The sequence below is a fragment of the Nycticebus coucang genome, chromosome 8 (assembly GCF_027406575.1).
Source record: "Nycticebus coucang isolate mNycCou1 chromosome 8, mNycCou1.pri, whole genome shotgun sequence".
Classification (NCBI taxonomy): Eukaryota; Metazoa; Chordata; class Mammalia; order Primates; family Lorisidae; genus Nycticebus; species Nycticebus coucang.
In genome coordinates, this window is record NC_069787.1 from 135466626 (window position 1) to 135486780 (window position 20155).

At 44.7% G+C, this 20155-nt stretch overlaps 1 protein-coding gene across 1 annotated transcript in view; it reads left to right on the plus strand.

Annotated features, from left to right (window-relative positions):
• Nucleotides 1-20155, plus strand: part of PRKCI (protein kinase C iota) — a 66483-nt gene that overhangs the window by 39171 nt on the left and 7157 nt on the right. The window contains exons 6-14 of the mRNA XM_053600204.1: nucleotides 1557-1697; nucleotides 3072-3126; nucleotides 5501-5559; nucleotides 13084-13260; nucleotides 13852-13949; nucleotides 14529-14615; nucleotides 16713-16848; nucleotides 18083-18170; nucleotides 19053-19178. Of these exons, the coding sequence (XP_053456179.1) occupies nucleotides 1557-1697; nucleotides 3072-3126; nucleotides 5501-5559; nucleotides 13084-13260; nucleotides 13852-13949; nucleotides 14529-14615; nucleotides 16713-16848; nucleotides 18083-18170; nucleotides 19053-19178 (967 nt within the window). The remainder of the gene's footprint in view (nucleotides 1-1556; nucleotides 1698-3071; nucleotides 3127-5500; nucleotides 5560-13083; nucleotides 13261-13851; nucleotides 13950-14528; nucleotides 14616-16712; nucleotides 16849-18082; nucleotides 18171-19052; nucleotides 19179-20155) is intronic.

Below are 20155 nucleotides of genomic sequence, written 5' to 3' on the forward strand. Positions count from 1 at the left end.
AATGCCTAATTTTTAATCACATGTGCTTTTGCTCCTAAAAGTGCTACTGATTGGATGATTAATTATCCAGTTAATAAACCCTAGCTATAAGAAAATTGAATTTTTTAAATATAATTCAAGGCAGCCAGAAAAATAAGGAAGATTTAGTTTGTTTATGTAATGTTTTCATTTATTTAATGTTATAATTTGATTTTTCACTATTTAGGAAATTATAATAGCAAAATTTGCCTGGCTTTTACTGTGTACCAATTGTTTTACCAAATGCTTTCCTTATATCAACTTGTGTAATCCTTACAACAACGCTGGGTCATAGGTGCTGTGTATTTTCCTTTTATAGGTGAGCGACCAAGTACAAGGCAATTGAGAAACTTGCTCATGGCTCAGCGCCTGTGGCTTAAGCGGCTAAGGCGCGGCCACATACACCTGAGCTGGCGGGTTCGAATCCAGCCTGGGCCCGCCAAACAACAATGATGGCTGCAACCAAAAAATAGCTGGGCGTTGTGGTGGGCGCCTGTGGTCCCAGCTACTTGGGAGGCGGAGGCAGGAGAATCGCTTGAGCCCAGGAGTTGGAGGTTGCTGTGAGCTGTGATGCCATGGTACTCTACGTAGGGTGACAGCTTGAGACTCCGTCTCAAAAAAGAAAAACTTGCTCAAGAGGATACAGCTAGGGGCAGAGCCAAGATGTGAAAGTAGGCAGTCTGTGTGCAGAAGTCCCTGTTATCAGTTACTGTTGATAACTGCAGACTGTGGCAGCCAGTCCCATTCTAAAGCGGCCACCCTGACCTGGTTGGGCATGGAGACCAGCACCTGCGAGCCTCCAGCTCTCCTTCCTGGGGCCCTGCTGCCTGCTGAGGTTCGGCTCCCGGGAAGGCCTGGCTTTGATTTCATCTCTGGTCAGGAAGGTTCAGGTTTCCTTAGGAATTTTCAAAAGGCTATTCTGCCCTATGTATTTCTGGTTTAATTCACTTCTGTTTTTATTACTCTGAACTTAATTGTGTAAAGTCTAAATATGGTGGGACTTAGAAAGCAACATGGACTCGGTGCCTGTGGCTCAAGCAGCTAAAGTACCAGCCACATAAACCTGAGCTGGCAGGTTTGAATCCAGCCCCGCCCGCCACACAACAACGACAGCTGCAACCAAAAAATAGCCGGGCGTTGTGGCAGGGCTGTAGTCCCAGCTACTTGGAAGGCGGAGGCAGGAGAATCACTTGAGCCCAGGAGTTGGAGGTTGCTGTGAGCCTTGATACCACAGCACTCTACCCAGGGCGACAGCTTGAGACTCTGTCTCAAAAAAAAAAAAAAAAAAAAAAAGGAAAAAGAAAGCAACATGGTCATAGATTCCACTGCCTCTTTAAAGCAAGCTCTCTCTTTTATTTTTCATTGACTTTTACAGCTTTTGAAAGACTATGAGGAAATTTTGTTTTGTTTGCCATGGACTGGCAGTTAACACCATGATGGAGGGGACTGAGTTGAACAAAGCCACTTATTTTCCTTACTTTACCAGTGGACTGCTGGGAAATGATTGCTAATGAAACATTGTTGCTCATTCTCTGCAGCGCGCCCACTGTGCCATCTGCACAGACCGCATCTGGGGCCTCGGCCGCCAGGGCTATAAGTGCACCAACTGCAAGCTGCTGGTTCACAAGAAGTGCCACAAGCTGGTCACAGCTGAGTGCGGGCGCCACGCGCTGCCAGCGGTAAGACTCAAGGGCTGTTTTCCTTTTACATAAAGCATGTTGGAGACCCAGGTGCAGTGGCTGGCACCTGTAATCCCAGCCCTCAGGAGGTGAGATGGGTGGGTCTTGTAAGCTCAGGGGTTCAAGACCAGCCTCAGCATGAGTGAAACCCTATTTCTACTAAAAATAGAACTAGTGGGGCAGGGTTGCAGCGCCTGTAGTCCCAGCCACTTGGGAGGCAGAGGCAAGAGTTGGAAGTTGCCGTGAGCTATGATGCCACAGCACTGTACCCAGCGTGGCAGAGTGAGACTCTGTTTCAGAAAAAAAAAAAAATCTTATTTCCTTTAGCATCCAAAAGTGGAATTAGTGGGTTAAATGATTTGGTTTTTGAAAATGATCTGGTGCATCCTTCTAAATTGTTCTCTAGACAATTTGTGTTTATTCATAAGACTTTCCTCAGGCATCATAAAAGTAGGTTATTACAGGTGGCTCTTTGGGATTAGAATTATTTAGCTAGTTCATATAATGGGTTTGTAGTTAGTGGGAGAGTTGTCAGCTCCAGGAGATGAAACATTATAAACATAATTTATTAGGCTACTGTTGATATTCTTGTGTATTCTTAAGTAAGAGAATGATTCATGTGTTCACAGGTACACGAGGAAAGATGGGCAGGGTTAGTGTCACATTGCTATATTGTAATAGAGGTTCAATGCATTTAAAAATCCATAATCTTGCTTATAAGTCTGTCTTGAAGACAGCCTTAAAATTATAACTACATAATTAAGCATTTTTTTTAAGTTTACTTTTTCCTGGTCGTATTCATTAAATGTGGGTCCAAAATTAATGAATTAGTAACACTTTGAGCTTAAATTAACACTCTTCCTGAGATAAATCAGTTTCCAGGAGGTATTTCTTTTCCTTTTGGAGGGACTCTTGAAAAATGAGAAACCCACAAAAATTTACATGTAATTTAAAGAGTTTTCCAGATGTCCTGAATTCTATCTCTGGACCACCGCTCCTCAGCTCATATTCTGGACTCCTTTTGCCAGAAACTTATGTGGAGCTTGAAGGTCCAGGTGGTGGGGAGAGAAACAAATCAGAGCGTCTCAGAGCTCCTTTGTTTCTCCTTGTAGCCTGAAATTCTGAAATTAGTTTTGTGTTCTGTTTTCTGTAAAATACAGCTAACATTATCTCCTTCACAGTAGTGGTGCATGGTTTCATAAAATAAAATTATACATAAAATATGGTAATGTAATTCTCACTTATTAAGTTACATTCTTTCGCAATTAAATATTAGTGTGCTATGTCTCATTGAAATAATGTTTCTGGAGTTAAAGAGGTATTGGGATTTTACAGGAATCTACTAAGTTCCTATGTCTTCTGATGTGTTTGCAGGAACCACTGATGCCCGTGGACCAGCCTTCGCTGCATCCAGACCACGCACAGACAGGTGAGGATGAGCCCTGCTCACAACAAAATAGCATCTCGCTGCTGCTTTAGGTGACTCTGACCTGACTGTAAAGATGTCTATGATTTTCCCAAATAAAAGCAGGTCAGGGGGCGGCGCCTGTGGCTCAGTTGGTAAGGCGCCGGCCCCATATACCGAGGGTGGCGGGTTCAAACCCGGCCCCAGCCAAACTGCAACCAAAAATAGCCGGGCATTATGGCAGGTGCCTGTAGTCCCAGCTACTCGGGAGGCTAAGGCTAGAGAATCGCTTAAGCCCAGGAGTTGGAGGTTGCTGTGAGCTGTGTGAGGCCATGGCACTCTACCAAGGGCCATAAAGTGAGACTCTGTCTCTACAAAAAAAAAAAAAAAAAAAAAAGCAGGTCAGCTTACTTGGTGGTAGGAAAGCCTGTCACACTATATAACTGACACGTTTGACTTTTTTTCCCTAAGACAGCATCTCGCCCAGGCTAGAGCACTGTGGCTCAAGAGATCCTCCTGCCTCAGCCTCTGAGTAGCTGGGACTATAGGTACCCGCCACAATACCTGGCTATTTTTAGAGACAGGGTCTCTCTCTTGCTCCTGTTGGTCTTGAACTCCTGAGCTCCGTCAATTCACCTGCCTCTGCCTCTCAGAGTGGTGGGATGACAGGCGTGAGCCCTGCGCCCAGCTACATTTGGCTTTTTTAAAAAAAACAACTATGTAAACTACAACAAATGACTATTTTTTTCTAACTCAGCTAAATTTCTTTGAGATCCTTTAAAATCAGCAAACTGAATTGTTTTCTTTTTCTTTTTCTTTTTTTTTTAAGAGATAGTCTCACTTTTTTGCCCTGGTAGAGTGCTATGGCATCACAGCTCACAGCAACCTCCAACTCCTGAGCTTAGGCAATTGTCTTGTCTCAGCCTCCCGAGTACCTGGGACTATAGGCACCGATCACAACACCCAGCTATTTTTTTTGTTGTTGCAATTTGGCTGGGGCCAAGTTCGAACACTACAGCCTTGGTATATGAGGCTGGTGCCCTACGCACTGAGCCACAGGCGCCACCTTTTTTTTTTTTTTTTTTTTTTTTTTTGAGAGAGAGAGTCTCACTATGTTACCCTTAGTAGACTGCTGTCGTGTCATAGCTCACAGCAACCTCCAACCCTTGGGTTTAAGTGATTCTCTTGCCTCAGCATCCCAAGGAGCTGGGACTATAGGCGCCCACCACAATGCCCAGCTACTTTTTGGTTGCAGCCATCATTGTTGTTTGGCGGGCCCCGGGCTAGATTTGAACCCATCAGCTCCAGTGTATGTGACTGGTGCCCTAGCCGCTGAGCTACAGGTGCTGAGCCAAACTCAGTTGTTTTCATAATGAAAAAATACAAAGCTGATCTTGTGAGCCATGTTGTGTTCAAGTGACCTATTTTAATTAAAAGCTTTAATATCAGAAGTAGAAATTATGTAAAAGATACTGAGGTGCTGTTAGGAAATTCCAGAGAGATGATGTAAGCTCGGTGTTGGGTACCTGACCTTAAACACAGGGCTGGGCTGCACAGTTTGATCTGCTCTGGACTGAATCAAGAAAGGAAGACAGGGCTTTTGTTCTGGACAGACAGAATGCAGTCTCCCGGCGGTGGAAGAAGCTGGCTGCATGAAGTACAGCCCCGCCCCAAGCAGCTCTCAGAGGTGGAAGTCCATCCTTGTCAGTTCTGCACTTGACTGACGTGGCTGTCAGGAAAATGCAAAGGGGGCAATGAATGAAAACCACGGGCTCGGGGCGGCGCCTGTGGCTCAGTCGGTAAGGCGCCGGCCCCACATACCGAGGGTGGCGGGTTCAAACCCGGCCCCGGCTGAACTGCAACCAAAAATAGCTGGGCATGGTGGCGGGCTCCTGTCGTCCCAGCTACTCGGGAGGCTGAGGCAAGAGAATCGCTTAAGCCCAGGATTGGAAGTTGCTGTGAGCTGTGTCATGCCATGGCACTCTACCCGAAGGGCATAAAGTGACACTATCTCTACAAAAAAAAAAAAAAAAAGAAAACCACGGGCTCTGTCCGTATGCCTCAGCATAGTAGAAGATTTAAATATAGTTTATAGAGTCCTCCTTATAGAAGGACATGTTTAATTAATTTGTAAGGAAGAAAGATTTTTTTGGAAATAGCAGAAACATTTGTTAAATGCAGTAGCTGGCCAGCAGATTATTCTGTCCTCACTGAAGAGTAGAATTTTGCTTTTACATTTACATAGCAGGACAGGCATTGGCTTTTAAATAATGAAAACTTATTCAGAAGTAAAAACTGAAAAAGAAAAAATTAAAAAATTTTATGTCAAAGTCACTAATAGATGCTATGTTTTTCTTCCTCCCACCCTTCATTTTTCACATTTGGGGTTGGGTTTTAGTAATTCCATACAATCCTTCAAGCCACGAGAGTTTGGACCAAGTTGGGGAAGAGAAGGAGGTGAGAGCCCTTGTTTCTCTGTACACTTACTAACTGTTCAGTACGGCTCAGCAGTCTGAGAAGATGAAGGAGGTGAGAGCCCTTGTTTCTCTGTACACTTACTAACTGTTCAGTACGGCTCAGCAGTCTGAGAAGATGAAGGAGGTGAGAGCCCTGTTTCTCTGTACACTTACTAACTGTTCGGTACGGCTCAGCAGTCTGAGAAGATGAAGGAGGTGAGAGCCCTTGTTTCTCTGTACACTTACTAACTGTTCGGTACGGCTCAGCAGTCTGAGAAGATGAAGGAGGTGAGAGCCCTTGTTTCTCTGTACACTTACTAACTGTTCAGTACGACTCAGCAGTCTGAGAAGATGGCACATTGACCTGTTTAGATTTTAGATCATCTGTAAGATTCCAGAGTATCATCCTGATCTAATTTAGTAATTACTAATTTAATTTAAATTAGGAGATAATTTAAATTTTTCACTTTAAACTAGATTAATCTGTGACTGTAGTGTGCTTAGGACACTCACAGTGCTGTCCATAGTACAGTAGTGGGGCAGACCTTTCCTTCTGGACCCCGAGTGCTCGTTTCTGGTATAAAATGACTAAGCATGTTAACTGCCACTATTTTTTTCTGACTGTTAAGCATTTTATCAGTTTTTAAAACAAAACAAAACAAATTTTCTTTTCTTTTTTTTTTTTTTTTTTTTTTTTGAGACAGAGCCTCAAGCTGTTGCCCTGGGTAGAGTGCAGTGGCATCACAGCTCACAGCAACCTCCAACTCCTGATCTTAAGCGATTCTTTTGCCTCAGCCTCCCAAGTAACTGGGACTACAGGCACCCACCACAACGCGCTGCTATTTTTTGGTTGTAGTTGTCATTGTTCTTTGGCGGGCCCAGGCTGGATTCAAACCCAGCTGTGGTGTATGTAGCTGGCGCTTTAACTGTTTGAGTACAGGCGCCGAGCCCAAAACAAATTTTCAATTAAAAATATTTAATTAAAATAACCTAAAAAACCCAAGCTTGTAGTGAAAAAGACTACCTTCACTAGTCATGCCTTCTGCTCCTGTCCCGCTTCTAAGAGACAAACCTTTTAGCCCTTCTAGCCGTGTCCGTAAGGCTGCCACCTCTGTTTCTGGAGTTTGTATGTTCTGGCCATGAAGGGTGTAGGCCACTCTGCCTCCTCCCTTTCCTGCATCTCTCCAGAATTTGATAGGTATTTTATATTTTGCTCCTCTTTTGGTTATGTTTTTAAAAGACACTATTTCTTGGGCGGCACCTGTGGCTCTAAAGGAGTAGGGTGCAAGCCCCATATACCGGAGGCAGTGGGTTCAATCCCAGCTCCGGCCAAAACCTGAAAAAGAAAAAAAAAAAAGACACTATTTTTTATTATTGAAAATGTTTAATATAAATAAAAGTAGACAAAACAGTATCACCATGCTCCTGTGCCTCTTACCCAGGTAAAGCTCTCCCCACACACGGCAGTCTTGTCTCACCTGCCCCTTCCTCGTTCCTGTGTTAATTTTGGAACAAATCTGGTTCCTGGTCCAATCTTATATCTTAGTTTCTTCTTCAGTTTTTTGTTTTCTTATTTGTTTGACAAAGTCTCTAGTTCTCACCTTCATTTTTTATTCCTTTTATTTTTAGGTAAAGTGTAATAATGGTGCATATTTATAAGATAGAGAGACATGGGCACTTGATGAGTCTGCCTGTCACTCTTGAGCAGGGGCTGTGCTCTTCTCAGCACTGAGGCTGTGAACACTGCCGTAGTCAGTCTCCACTTCCCTCTAGCTGCCGCGGCCCTTCCAACATTTTTTTTTTTTTTTGGAGACAGAGTCTCGCTCTGTCCTCTGGGTAGAAGGCTGGGACATCACAGCTCACAGAAACCTCAAACTCTTGGTCTCTGCAGGCAGAATGGGGACCAAAGACCCTATTCATGGCAAGGGGAAACATCCCCAGAAAAAGGGAAAAACAGAGAAATAAGCTGAGCAAGGCAGAATAAAAACAGTTCAGCTAGTTTACTGTTAAACCAGCAGCTAAATTACTTCTCTGAGCAGTTTCTGCTTTTACTGGAAGCCTGGCCTATAAGGGATACAGCTTGCAAACACCCGGGCTGGGTCTGCAAGCACTCTGAAGAATAATGGCCATAACAGAAGTACATGCAAGGCCTGGGAAGGAACATTGACCAGGCTGCCCCCGCACAGTTAACAGTCAAGGCAAATGTCCATTGTGGGGATTTGTATCGTGGCTGGGGCAGAGATCAAGGGAACCGCTCAAGCCCTGAACTGTGGGCATGGGGGATGTGGGGGGAACTTGTACCATTATAAAGAAGAGGACACCTCTGGGTGGAGATCAGAGGGAAATTCCTCTTTCCCACTGATTCTTCAGAGGAGGCCTGACACCATCGTGTCTGCTCCACACAGAGGAGCTAGAGGGGTTTAACCTCCCCTAAGGTATCTGTGTGTAACCACAGACAGCAGGCCGCCCCCACACAAGGCTCAGGTTTCAGATTTCTCAAGGCTGCTCAGATTATAAAGTTAATGATTATAGATAGAATAAGAACTAACATGCTTACTCAGAGAAAGTGCTGACATTTTTGTTCCCTTCCTCAGCTTACCATCTGGGCTAAATGAGAAATAGTCTTCAATAAAAGCCTGGTGGAACAAACACTCAAGGCCACTTGCTGGAACCCTACAAGCTAGCCGCAGTTCCCTGTGTTCCTACTTTTGAAAACTCTATTCTGTGTGTCCTGTCTCTCTCTCTCTCTCACAGCTTTTAGCTTTACTTTTCCTCAGTCTATGGCCAGGAGCTCCACAGGTCTTAAAGGACCCTGCCCTGGGACAGGACCCTGGCAGGCTCAGGCAATCTCCTGCCTCAGCCTCCCAAGTAGCTGGGACTACAGGCACCTGCCACAATACCAAGCTAGTTTTTCTATTTTTAGTAGAGATCTAAAAGGGTCTCACTATTTCTCAGGTCGGTTTTGAACTCATGAGCTCAAGGGATTTACCTGCCTCAGCCTCCCAGATTTCTGGGAGTGCTGGGATTATAGATGAGAGCTGCCGTGCCTGGCATTTGTAAGATTTTTAATCTAGATTAAAGAACAACTTACATACAGAAAGGTACACAAATCATGGGTATATACCTAGATGAATTTCCACACAATGAATGCTAACTATGTAATGACTACCTGGATCCTCCAGTAGCGTCTCTGGCACTTCTATCTTGTGCCGCCTCCCTGATGCGTAACAATCGTCTTTTTTTTTTTTTTTTGCAGTTTTTGGCTGGGGCTGGGTTTGAACCTGCCACTTCCAGCATATGGGGCCAGCGTCCTACTCCTTTGAGCTGCAGGTGCCACCCATGACAATTGTCTTAACACAAAGTAGTTTTGCCTTTTTTCCCCCCAAACTTTATATTAAATGGATTCATATTTTTTTAATCTGGCTTGTTTCACTCCGTGTTGTCTGTGAGTATTAGTAATCATTTTCATTATCGTTTTAAGTTTATCTCTTGTCTTGATTCCCCCCACCCTGGATTATCATGACACACGGCTGCAGACTTTATTATAAATGCGGTTTGGTGAACATGTACAACATTTCTGTCAGGGCTCAACCAGGAGTGGGGTTGCCAAGTCACGTGCACATTCAGCTTTAATAGATAATGGCAAACAGTTTTCCAAAGTGCTTATATCAGTTTACACTGTTACCAACAACATGTGCAGTCCCCTCTGCTGCACCTCCTTGCCAGCATCTTGGACAGCCAACTGGCTGGATGTTCAGTGGCACAGTCATAGCTCATGGCAGCCTCGCCTTCCTAGGCTCAGGTGATCCTCCTCCCTCAGCCTCCCTGATAGCTGGAACTAATTGTGTGTCAGCACATCCAGCTAATTAAAAAAAAAAATTTTTTTTTTTTTTTTTTTTTGAGACAGAGTCTCACTTTGTTGCCCTCAGTTGAGTGCTGTGGTGTCACAGCTCACAGCAACCTCAAACTCTTGGGCTCAACCAATGCTCTTGCCTCAGCCTCCCCAGTAGCTGGGACTATAGGCGTCCACCACCGTGCCTGGCTTTATTTAGAGATGGCGTCTTGCTCTGGCTTAGGCTGGTCTTGAACCTGTGAGCTCAAGCAATCCACCTGTCTCAGCCTCACAGAGTGCTAGGATTATAGGTGTGAGCCACCGTGCCTGGCCAGGGTCTTGCTGTGTTGCCCAAGCTGGTCTCAACCCTCTCAAAGTTCTGGGATTACTAGTGTGTAGCGGCATGCCTTTCTGATTTTAAATATTAATGAGAGACAGTGGCTCATAGTTTTCCCCTTTTGTATTGAATTATCAGGGTTTTGTACGAGGATAATGGTGACATCATAAAACAATTTGGCAAGTGTTCCTTTTGGTTTCCAAGAAGAGTTATTGTAAGACAGGCTTAATTACTTTCTTACATTTTGAATGATTTGCTAGGAAAGCACTCTTGACCTGGAGGTTTTTTTGGTGGGGGAAGGGGGAGTGGGAGATTTTAATTCTAGATTCCATATGTGAGATTTTGGACAAATCGGTTTTCTATTTCTTTCTTTCTTTTTTTTTTTTTTTTTTAGAGACAGAGTCATACTTTGTTGCCCTCGGTCGAGTGCCCCGGCATCACAGCTCATAGCAACTTCCAGCTCTTGGGGTTAGGGATTCTCCTGCCTCAGTCTCCCAAGTAGCTGGGACGACAGGCCCCAGCCCCAAGGCCTGGCTATTTTTTTGTTACGGTTTGGCCGGGGCCGGGTTCAAACCCGCTATTGTCGGTATATGGGGCCCGCGCCCTGCTCACTGAGCAACAGGCACCACCCAGTTCTCTTATTTCTTAATTTTCGTTTTATCCCTTGGGATTTATTTAACCCAAACTTTCATTTGGTTTAAAATACATCCCAACTTCCCTATAATTGGCTCTGGTTAGTTTAGCTACAACAGCTCTCCACAATATATAGTTATTAGCTTTTTACTTTAATTCTGTATCTATATAGTTAAGGTGTGTGTTTTGTTAAAAATCATATAGTTGGACTCTGCCTTTTATCAGGCAACTCTTTTTTTGTTTTTTTTGTGTTTTTTGGTCTTGTTTTGTTAATTTATTTCAGGTTGATGTGAGGGTACAAGCAACTACTTTGTTTGTTTTAAAGACAGAGTTTCGCTTTGTCACCCTCAGTAGAGTGCTGTGGCATCACAGCTCAGAGCAACTTCAAACTCTTGGGCTCATGAGATCCTCCTGCCTCAGTCTCCAGAGAACCTGGGACTACCAGTGTCTGTTACCACACCGGCTGGTTTTTATATTTTTAGCAGAGATGAGGTCTCACTTTGCTCAGGCTGGTCTTGAACTCCTGAGCTCAGGCAGTCCACCCACCTCAGCCTCCCGGAGTGCTGGGATCACAGGCCTGAGCCACTACACCTGGCAGATAATTCTTGACTATAGTATTTATTGTGTTTATTGTAACGTCTAGTTAAGTTTTTTCGTATTTATTTTTCCTTTACATTTGGTGTTATTACTAATTTGAGTTTGATCCACTGTTAGCTTCCTGTTTGCTGTGTCCTCACTCTTTCTCTTTTTTCCCTTCTTTAATGATTTTTTTTGTGACTTTTTTCACCTCTTTTAACTTGTTTGACGTTCTGTTGCCATTCTTTTTCTAGTTAGTCTACAGAGCACATTTTGCATCTTACAAAAGGTGAATACAAATTATTGATAATACGTGTGCTGTTTCCCAGAAAACACAGTGACTGTGACAGGCTGTCAGTCGCTGCTACTCTCTTCCTGCCTTGAGTGCTGTCATGAATATATTTTAAAGCGCTCTCTGGATATTAGGGTTTAGTAATGGGCCCTTGTCTAGATTCACCTGCACTCTGCCCCGTGGTCCCGTGTCTCTGTCCTCCCATCTCCTCCTCTAGATTCACCTGCACTCTTGCCCCGTGGTCCTGTGTCTCTGTCCTCCCATCTCCTCGTCTAGATTCACCTGCACTCTGCCCCGTGGTCCTGTGTCTCTGTCCTCCCATCTCCTCGTCTAGATTCACCTGCACTCTGCCCCGTGGTCCTGTGTCTCTGTCCTCCCATCTAAGCTCCAGTGCATCCTTCTGAGAACCTGCTAGTGGTGGATTCTTTCAGTTTTTGTCTGAATATGTTTTGGGGACCTATTTTTGCCGGATTAGACGTCTAGGTTAGTAGGTGGGCTTTTTTAAGTCCTTTGAAAGTGCCGTCCCGCTGTTACCTGCGCTCACCCTGCTGTCCAGGTAGCGCTGTACTTCCTGTCACATTCACTCTGAGTTTCTAATCACCCAGATTTAATGTCTGTGCCACTGACTTAAGTTCTTAACCATTCTTATCTTTCTTAAACTGCCCAAATCTGATTTCTTCTCACCCCATCTCATTTATTTACAATTTCTATATTTTTGTGTATAGTCATTCTTTTGGATTGTCATTCTCCCTCTGTTTCCATGACGTTCTTTTCAGTTTGTGTTTACCGGGTTTGTTTTGTTTCTCCAAAACATGCTCCGTACTTTTCCTAATATTCTTCAGAGAATTCACACCTTTTTCTCGTTCATACATCTGCTGATTTCATGCTGATGATTTTGCAGGTATCTAAGAAAAGGTTATTGGCTCGGCACCTGTGGCTCAAGTGGCTAAGGCGCCAGCCACATACACCTGAGCTGGCGGGTTTGAATCCAGCGTTTGGCTCCCCAAACGCTGGCTGCAACCAAAAAATAGCCGGGCATTGTGGCAGCTACTTGGGAGGCAGAGGCAGGAGAATCGCATGAGCCCAGGATTTGGAGGTTGCTGTGAGCTGTGATACTACGGCACTCTACCCAAGGTGACAGCTTGAGGCTCTGTCTCAAAAAAAAAGAAGGAAAAGATTATCTTCAGGCTTCTCTGTAAATTACCAGGAGGTTAAATTTCTAGTTGTGAGGAATGAGCTGGCTCACCAGGCTGTCTCCGGTGGGCATGGCCCTAGGTAGCTAAGAATGCCTTCCAGCCCCTGGGCCACCTCCTGTGGGCCTTCCAGTCCCTGCATCTCAAAGTCCTCTGCTGTGCCCTCTCACTAACTTACATCTTCTACATTCAGATGTCCAGCAGATTCTTTTCTCTTGCTTCCCACTGTAACTTCTAAATCCATTGTGGAAACCAGACCAGTGTCCTTTCCAACAATCCTGCTGGTCTGGTCCTGTCCCCACACAGCGTTTCCCTGTGGGTGGCTGCTCCAGCCTCCTGGTCACCACCCCATGCCGCCTTTGAATTGTGCTTCTCCAACCCTCATGCCCATAGTCACGAGGTCCTACCAGGTCCTAAGTTTTCAATTTTAGCTCCCTCCCTGTTGGTGCTACTACCCCTCTCACCTCTACTCACGAATTCATTTTCTCTCTTGAGTAGTTAGATTATATGGTTTGGAATGATACAGAAAAGAATTAAGAACTTAAAATATTTTTATGTTCAGAAGATACTTAAAAATCATTATAAGTATCACTAGGTGGTTGAAATACAGTGTACTATGCAGACACTTCCCAGCGTAACTCTGGTGTAAATGTTCTCCACAGGCGATGAACACCAGGGAAAGCGGCAAAGCTTCGTCCAGTCTGGGGCTTCAGGATTTTGATTTGCTCCGGGTAATAGGAAGAGGAAGTTATGCCAAAGTACTGTTGGTTCGATTAAAAAAAACAGATCGTATTTATGCAATGAAAGTTGTGAAAAAAGAGCTTGTCAATGATGATGAGGTAAGCCCCGTTCACTGCTTCTGAACTGCTAAGCTGCTGGAGATGGCTGTTTCAAGGAATAACCCATTATCTGTGCTTTATTATCTCAGTCGACTTTTTCTAAATATATGCCTCAGATAGACTAAATGAGATTTAAAATAATCTAATTATTATGAGATTTTTTTTTTTTTTTTTTTTGAGTAAAAACTTATGTGTGATGGTGGGTGCCCTTAGTCTCAGCTCCTGGGAGGCTGAGATGGAGGATCCTTGGAGCCCAGGGTTTCAAAGCTACCGTGAGTTGTGGTCCCAGCACTGTACTCCAGCCTGGGTGACCGAGCAAGACCTAATCTCAAAAAAAAAACCAAACAAATAAAAATAAAACCTTTAATATCAGGGGAAATACTTGACCTTTGTAAAAGTTTTTTAGACCATTTCATAATATAAAAAATTTACTAGTGGCATTTGTCTCTTTATATATATAAATTGTTTTATCATTATATTTGGTCTAATTAGTTAAAAATTGCATTTGCGATAATGAATGGCTGAAAGCAAATTGATCATTGGTTTTGATGGTATCATTTTAGTTTGACATGGATTCCTCTCCTGTTTTAGGATATTGATTGGGTGCAGACAGAGAAGCATGTGTTTGAGCAGGCGTCCAACCACCCTTTTCTTGTTGGGCTGCATTCTTGCTTTCAGACAGAAAGCAGGTAAGCTTGAAAGGTCACAGAATAAAATCTGGGCTCACACTTGGGTGTATACATGGGAAGAGGAGGGTCACGGAGAGACACAGCAGTGGTAGGCTTACAGCTTCCTGCTGCTGACCCCAGCCAGTGGTGCTCTCTGGGTATCGGGTGAGCTTGGGAAAAGATCTGCTCTAGGCAAAGAAGAGAATGCCAGGTCATGATTAAGGATGTTGAAATCCAACCTCATAAATTTCCCCAGGTTTCTGGTTTTATGACTGTAAATTTCCTAGATTTTAGCTGGGAGGAACCCTAACTTGTTAGCCCTAAGTGACTGTCGAAAGTGACTTACCCAGCAAGTACTAAAGTTGGGATGGGAGCGAGTGCCTTGGCTGCAGGAGGCCCTGCTTCCCTGCAGCAGGCGAGGTGACAGGAACCACCATGCAGCTTACTTTCCCGTCTCCCCTGTCCTCCACATACCCTTAGTTTCTACCAAATTCTTGGCGTCTGTTAAAAGGACTGAATCTCGGAGAACTCTGTGTTGTGACTGGTGTCTGACACTGCAGAGTCACACTGCCTTGTTCTGGGTCCTCCCTCGCGTTTCAGGTTGTTCTTTGTGATAGAATACGTGAATGGAGGGGATCTGATGTTCCACATGCAGCGGCAGAGGAAGCTCCCCGAGGAGCACGCCAGGTGGGTTTTTATTCATGGTTGCTTGTGTTGGGTCTTTCTCAGGGTTATGTGAGTTTTTATATGCAATGGTTGAAAACAATACATGAATAATTTATTTTGATACTAGTTAATTCTTTGTAAGTCCTGTAGAGGCTAAGCTAGAAGTAAGTTTACATTATTAAAACAAGTGTAATAGAATTATAGTATATATATTATATATAGTGTTAGGTGCTCCTAAGCAATTGAAAAAGTGTAAACAGTATTCAAGGGGAAAACTTTAATCTACCAAAACCAATTATTCTCAAATATTTTATCTGTTCATCATCAGCTATTCAAATAATTGATAAATTCACACTTATTTATTTATTTATTTTGTAGAGACAGAGTCTCACTCTATGGCCCTCGGTAGAGTGCCGTGGCCTCACACAGCTCACAGCAACCTCCAACTCCTGGGCTTAGGCGATTCTCTTGCCTCAGCCTCCCGAGTAGCTGGGACTACAGGCGCCCGCCACAACGCCCAGCTATTTTTTGGTTGCAGTTTGGCTGAGGCCGGGTTTGAACCCGCCACCCTCGGTATATGGGGCCGGCGCCTTACCGACTGAGCCACAGGCGCCGCCCAATAAATTCACACTAACTAATCTTACCAAGTTTACAGTGATCCCTTTGACAGTTTCTCACTAGAGGAGAGCTATACCTGCTGGAACCTAGCACAGCACCTCGTGAACTGGCGTGTGTGTGGCTGGATGCTCTTCTCATAATTGTAATTTCTGAATTGTTTTGCCTTTGCTTTTTCTCCTCTAATCCTGTAAGTGTTGATGAATAAAGAAAGGAGTGCTAAGTATTAATTTGCACCCTTGGTTTGATATTAATTTACAAGGTTGTGTGTTGTTTGTATGTTGGAGGAGATAGGTGAGACAAGGTCATGACCTTGAATAAACAGATTTGTTTTAAACTGATAATCAGCAGTAATTTTCTCCCTTTCTACTTCACAAGAGTATTGCCAAGGGGCTGGGTGTGGTGGTTCACTCCTGTAATCCCAGCACTCTGGAAGGCCAAGGCAGGTAGATTGCCTGAGTTCACAGGTTTGAGACCAGCCTTGGCAAGAGGGAGACCCCATCTCTAAAAATAGCCGGGCATGTGGCGGGCGCCTGTGGTCCCAGCTACTCGGGAGGCTAAGGCAAGGGGATCCTCCTAAGAATTTGAGATTCCTGAGTACTTAGAGCTGTTCTTGTCACTCTACCAAGGGCATCAAAGTGAGACTCTGTCTTATACACACCCACACAAAAAGAGTAATGCCAAATAAAGCATATAAGTGTGTATGTGTATGTAGTTTTTAAGTGGTAAACAAAGGATAGAGATTTCATTTTTTTTTTTTTTTTTTAAGAGACAGAGTCTCACTCTGTCACCCTCCGTAGAGTGCCGTAGCATCACACAGCTCACAGCAACCTCCAACTCCTGGGCCCAGACAATTCTCTTGCCCCAGTCTCCCAAGTAGCTGCAACTACAGGTGCCCACCACAAGGCCCAGCCATTTTTCTGTTGCAGTTTGGGCAGGGCCGGGTTCAAACCCGCCACCCTTGGTATATGGGGCTGGTGCCCTGCCCACTAAGCCAGAGGCATCGCCCTAGAGATTTCATTTTTAAAAATAACTTATTAAGGGCGGTGCCTGTGGCTCAGGGGTTAGGACGCCGGCCCCATATGCTGAGGGTGGCGGGTTCAAACACAGCCCCAGCCAAACTGCAACAAAAAATAGCTGGGCGTTGTGGCGGGCGCCTGTGTTCCAGCTACTCGGGAGACGAAGGCAAGAGAATCGCCTAAGCCCAGGAGTTGGAGATTGCTGTGAGCTGTGTGACGCCATGGCACTCTACTGAGGGCAATAAAGTCAGACTCTGTCTCTACAAAAAAAAATAATAATTATTTATTTAGTAGAAATTTTACTAGTTCATTATTTCTCATCCTTTAATTTTACTGGGAGGTATAAAATTATGTTCATGTAATCTGGGGACCAAGCTGTTTTTTTAAGTTACTTTGTATTTTGATGTGATTTTTGTTTCCATTTGGAAGTGCAGGGCTTAAATTTCTTCTTCTAGAAAATAACCTATTTTCTTTTTTATTTTAGATTTTATTCTGCAGAAATCAGTCTAGCATTAAATTATCTTCATGAGCGAGGGATAATCTATAGAGACTTGAAACTAGACAATGTGTTACTGGACTCTGAAGGGCACATCAAACTCACTGACTACGGCATGTGTAAGGTGAGGGACACTATCTCCCTGTTAAAAAGATGAGCAGCATGGGAGGCGCCTGTGGCTCAGTCAGTAAGGCACCGGCCCCATATACCGAGGGTGGCGGGTTCAAACCCTGCCCCGGCCAAACTGCAACCAAAAAATAGCCGGGCGTTGTGGCGGGCGCCTGTAGTCCCAGCTACTCGGGAGGCTGAGGCAAGAGAATCGCTTAAGTCCAGGAGTTGTAGGTTGCTGTGAGCTGTGTGAGTCCACGGCACTCTACCGAGGGCCATAGAGTGAGACTCTGTCTCTACAAAAAAAACAAAAAGATGAGCAGCAGCTGGGAACACTGTCTTTGCAAAGTAACCTTGTCTGTGTTTGGTGGCTCATGCCCGTAATCCCAGCACTCTGGGTGGCCGAGGCAGGGGGATCACTGGAACTCAGGAGTTCAAGACCAGCCTGAGCAAGAGTAAGACTGTCTCTACTTAAAATGGGAAAATGAGGTGATGGTTCTGGCCACAGTCCCAGCTACTCAGGAGGCAAGAGGATTGCTTGAGCCTTAGAGTTCGTGGTTGCTGTGAGGCATGATGACACGGCACTTTGTCGCGGGCCACTGACTGAGACTCTGTCTCAAAAAAAAAAAAAAGGAAAAGTATGGGCGGCGCCTGTGGCTCAGTGGGTAAGGTGCCAGCCCCATATACTGAGGGTGGCAGGTTCAAACCCGGCCCCCGGCCAAACTGCAACCAAAAAATAGCCGGGCGTTGTGGCGGGCGCCTGTAGTCCCAGCTTCTCAGGAGGCTGAGGCAAGAGAATCGCTCAAGCCCAGGAGTTGGAGGTTGCTGTAAGCTGTGTGAGGCCACGGCACTCTACCGAGGGCAATACAGTGAAACTCTGTCTCTACAAAAAAAAAAAAAGGGAAAGTATTCCGTTCACAGCAAGCTGTGAAAAATGCCCTTTGTGATTTCATTGACACCCACTCTCCCGGCTTGTTTGCTGCTGCCGTTTAGACGGTACAGCTGTGTTGATGTTTTAGGCACACCCCTTGATAAAGTGCACTGCCGCTTGTTTGAAATACAATAAACTACACTTTTGATCCAAAATCAGAAATTTCATATTTCATGACCTAATATTTAAGTTTAGTGTATTACCTGCAGGTGTTGAACTAATATGATAGATGAAATAGGAAAGGTAAATTTAAAATGAGTCTTGGTCTTACTCCGTGGGTTTTCCTCTCTCTCTTTTTTTTTTTTTTTTTTTATTAAAGGAAGGATTACGGCCAGGAGATACAACCAGCACGTTCTGTGGTACTCCTAACTACATTGCTCCTGAGATTCTGAGAGGAGAAGATTATGGTAATGGATGTGTAATCAGTTGCATTATGGTACACTAACACATTGTGATACTGGTTTACTTATGTAAACTTTTTCGATTCTGTTGAAACTTAGGTAAAGATTCGCAGACTTTGAAATTAGAGACAGTGTCTGGGGCACAGATTTGTATAATACCTACTCAGTGGCAAACTCTAAATAGGGGTGCACTGTTCCAAGCAGTTTGTGTGCATTAACCCTATTAGGTAAATTCTGTTAATCCCCATTTTACAGGTGAGGAAACTGAGAGTCGGGATAACTTGCCCGAGGTCACACAGCTAGAAAGCAGCAGAGTAGGGCTTCAGGGCAGCAGCTGCCTGGCTCTGGATCCCAGAAGGTGGATCAGATTTCCTGGGATATTTCTCAGGAATCTGAAAGATGGAGGAAAGATTGACTGATCCTCATGCATTGGAAGATGCATTTGTTTTAAGAAAGTGTGTGACTCTGTTGGGTTCTGGCCCTCTGCTCTCAGCAGATGTGAAGGAGGGAACGTCTGAAAGTTGCTCACAATCTGGATCCAAAACCCTTCCAAGGTCTTTAGTCAGCAAGCAGAAGATCCAGTTTCAGACCAGGGAAATGGTTCTTAAATAAAATTTAATTATATACTTAACATTTAGATACTGGGCTTCAGTTTTAAGTTAAATGTATTGGGAAACAGGAACATTCTCTTTTCCTGTGACTTTGTAAGTCGTCTTTGAGGTTCCTGCCCTTGTAGGAAAGTAAAGCTCACTGTGCCCCCCATCCCTGCCCTGGGACGCACAGTGCATTAGAATCTGCACCTTCATTATGTGATAAAACGAGTCTCCAGTTACTGACTTTCAAGAACATCAGGTGTACGACTTACTGCTTTGAAATTCCCTTCTGCAGGTTTCAGTGTGGACTGGTGGGCTCTTGGCGTGCTGATGTTTGAGATGATGGCAGGGCGGTCTCCATTTGATATTGTTGGGAGCTCTGACAATCCTGATCAGAACACAGAGGATTATCTCTTCCAGGGTAATTCTCAAAGTTTTACAGAGTCTCTGTGCATCCCTATTACAGAGTACCGATGTGGTATTGCTCTGAGTAAGAAAAACGAGAGTAGTCTGGGTAATACACTCCTGACTTCATGTATGAGGGTTTGTTTTGTGTGTATTTGTTTTTGTTTGTTTTTAGACAGAGCCTTCCTCTGTCAGGCAGGCTGGGGGGCCAGTTGCTGGATCATACTAATAGTTCACTGCAGTTTGAACTCACGGACTCAAGTGATCCTCCTGCCTCAGACTGCCAGCTCAGACCTGTAGCTGGGACTACAGGTGTACACCACCTCACTGTGCTAATTTTTCTTTTTGTCAAGATGGGGATCTCACTATGTTGCCCAGGCTATTCTTGAACTTGTGGGCACAAGAGATTTTTTTTTGTTTGTTTGTTTGTTTTTTGGCCGGGGCTGGGTTTGAACCCGCCACCTTCAGCATACGGGACCGGCGCTCTACCCCTTTGAGCCACAGGTGCCGCCCAAGCACGAGAGATTTTTACCACCTTGGTCTCCCAGAGTTCTTGGATTGCAGGCATGAGCCACACACCCAGCCTTGATTTTCTTTTTTTTGTAGAGACAGAGTTTCACTTTATGGCCCTCGGTAGAGTGCCGTGGCGTCACACAGCTCACAGCAACCTCCAACTCCTGGGCTTAAGTGATTCTCTTGCCCAGCCTCCCGAGTAGCTGGGACTACAGGCGCCCGCCACAACGCCCAGCTATTTTTTTGTTGCAGTTCGGCCGGGGCCGGGTTTGAACCCGCCACCCTCGGTATATGGGGCCGGCGCCTTACCGACTGAGCCACAGGTGCTGCCCTGATTTTCTCTCTTTAATGCCTCCTTTCTCCTCTACAGTCTCAGTCCTGTTCTCATTACCATCTCAGACTCTGAGTCACAACAAAGAGGTTCCTTCAGATCACACATCACAGAACTTGGAGGAGCGAATCCTGTGGGTAGACAGGACA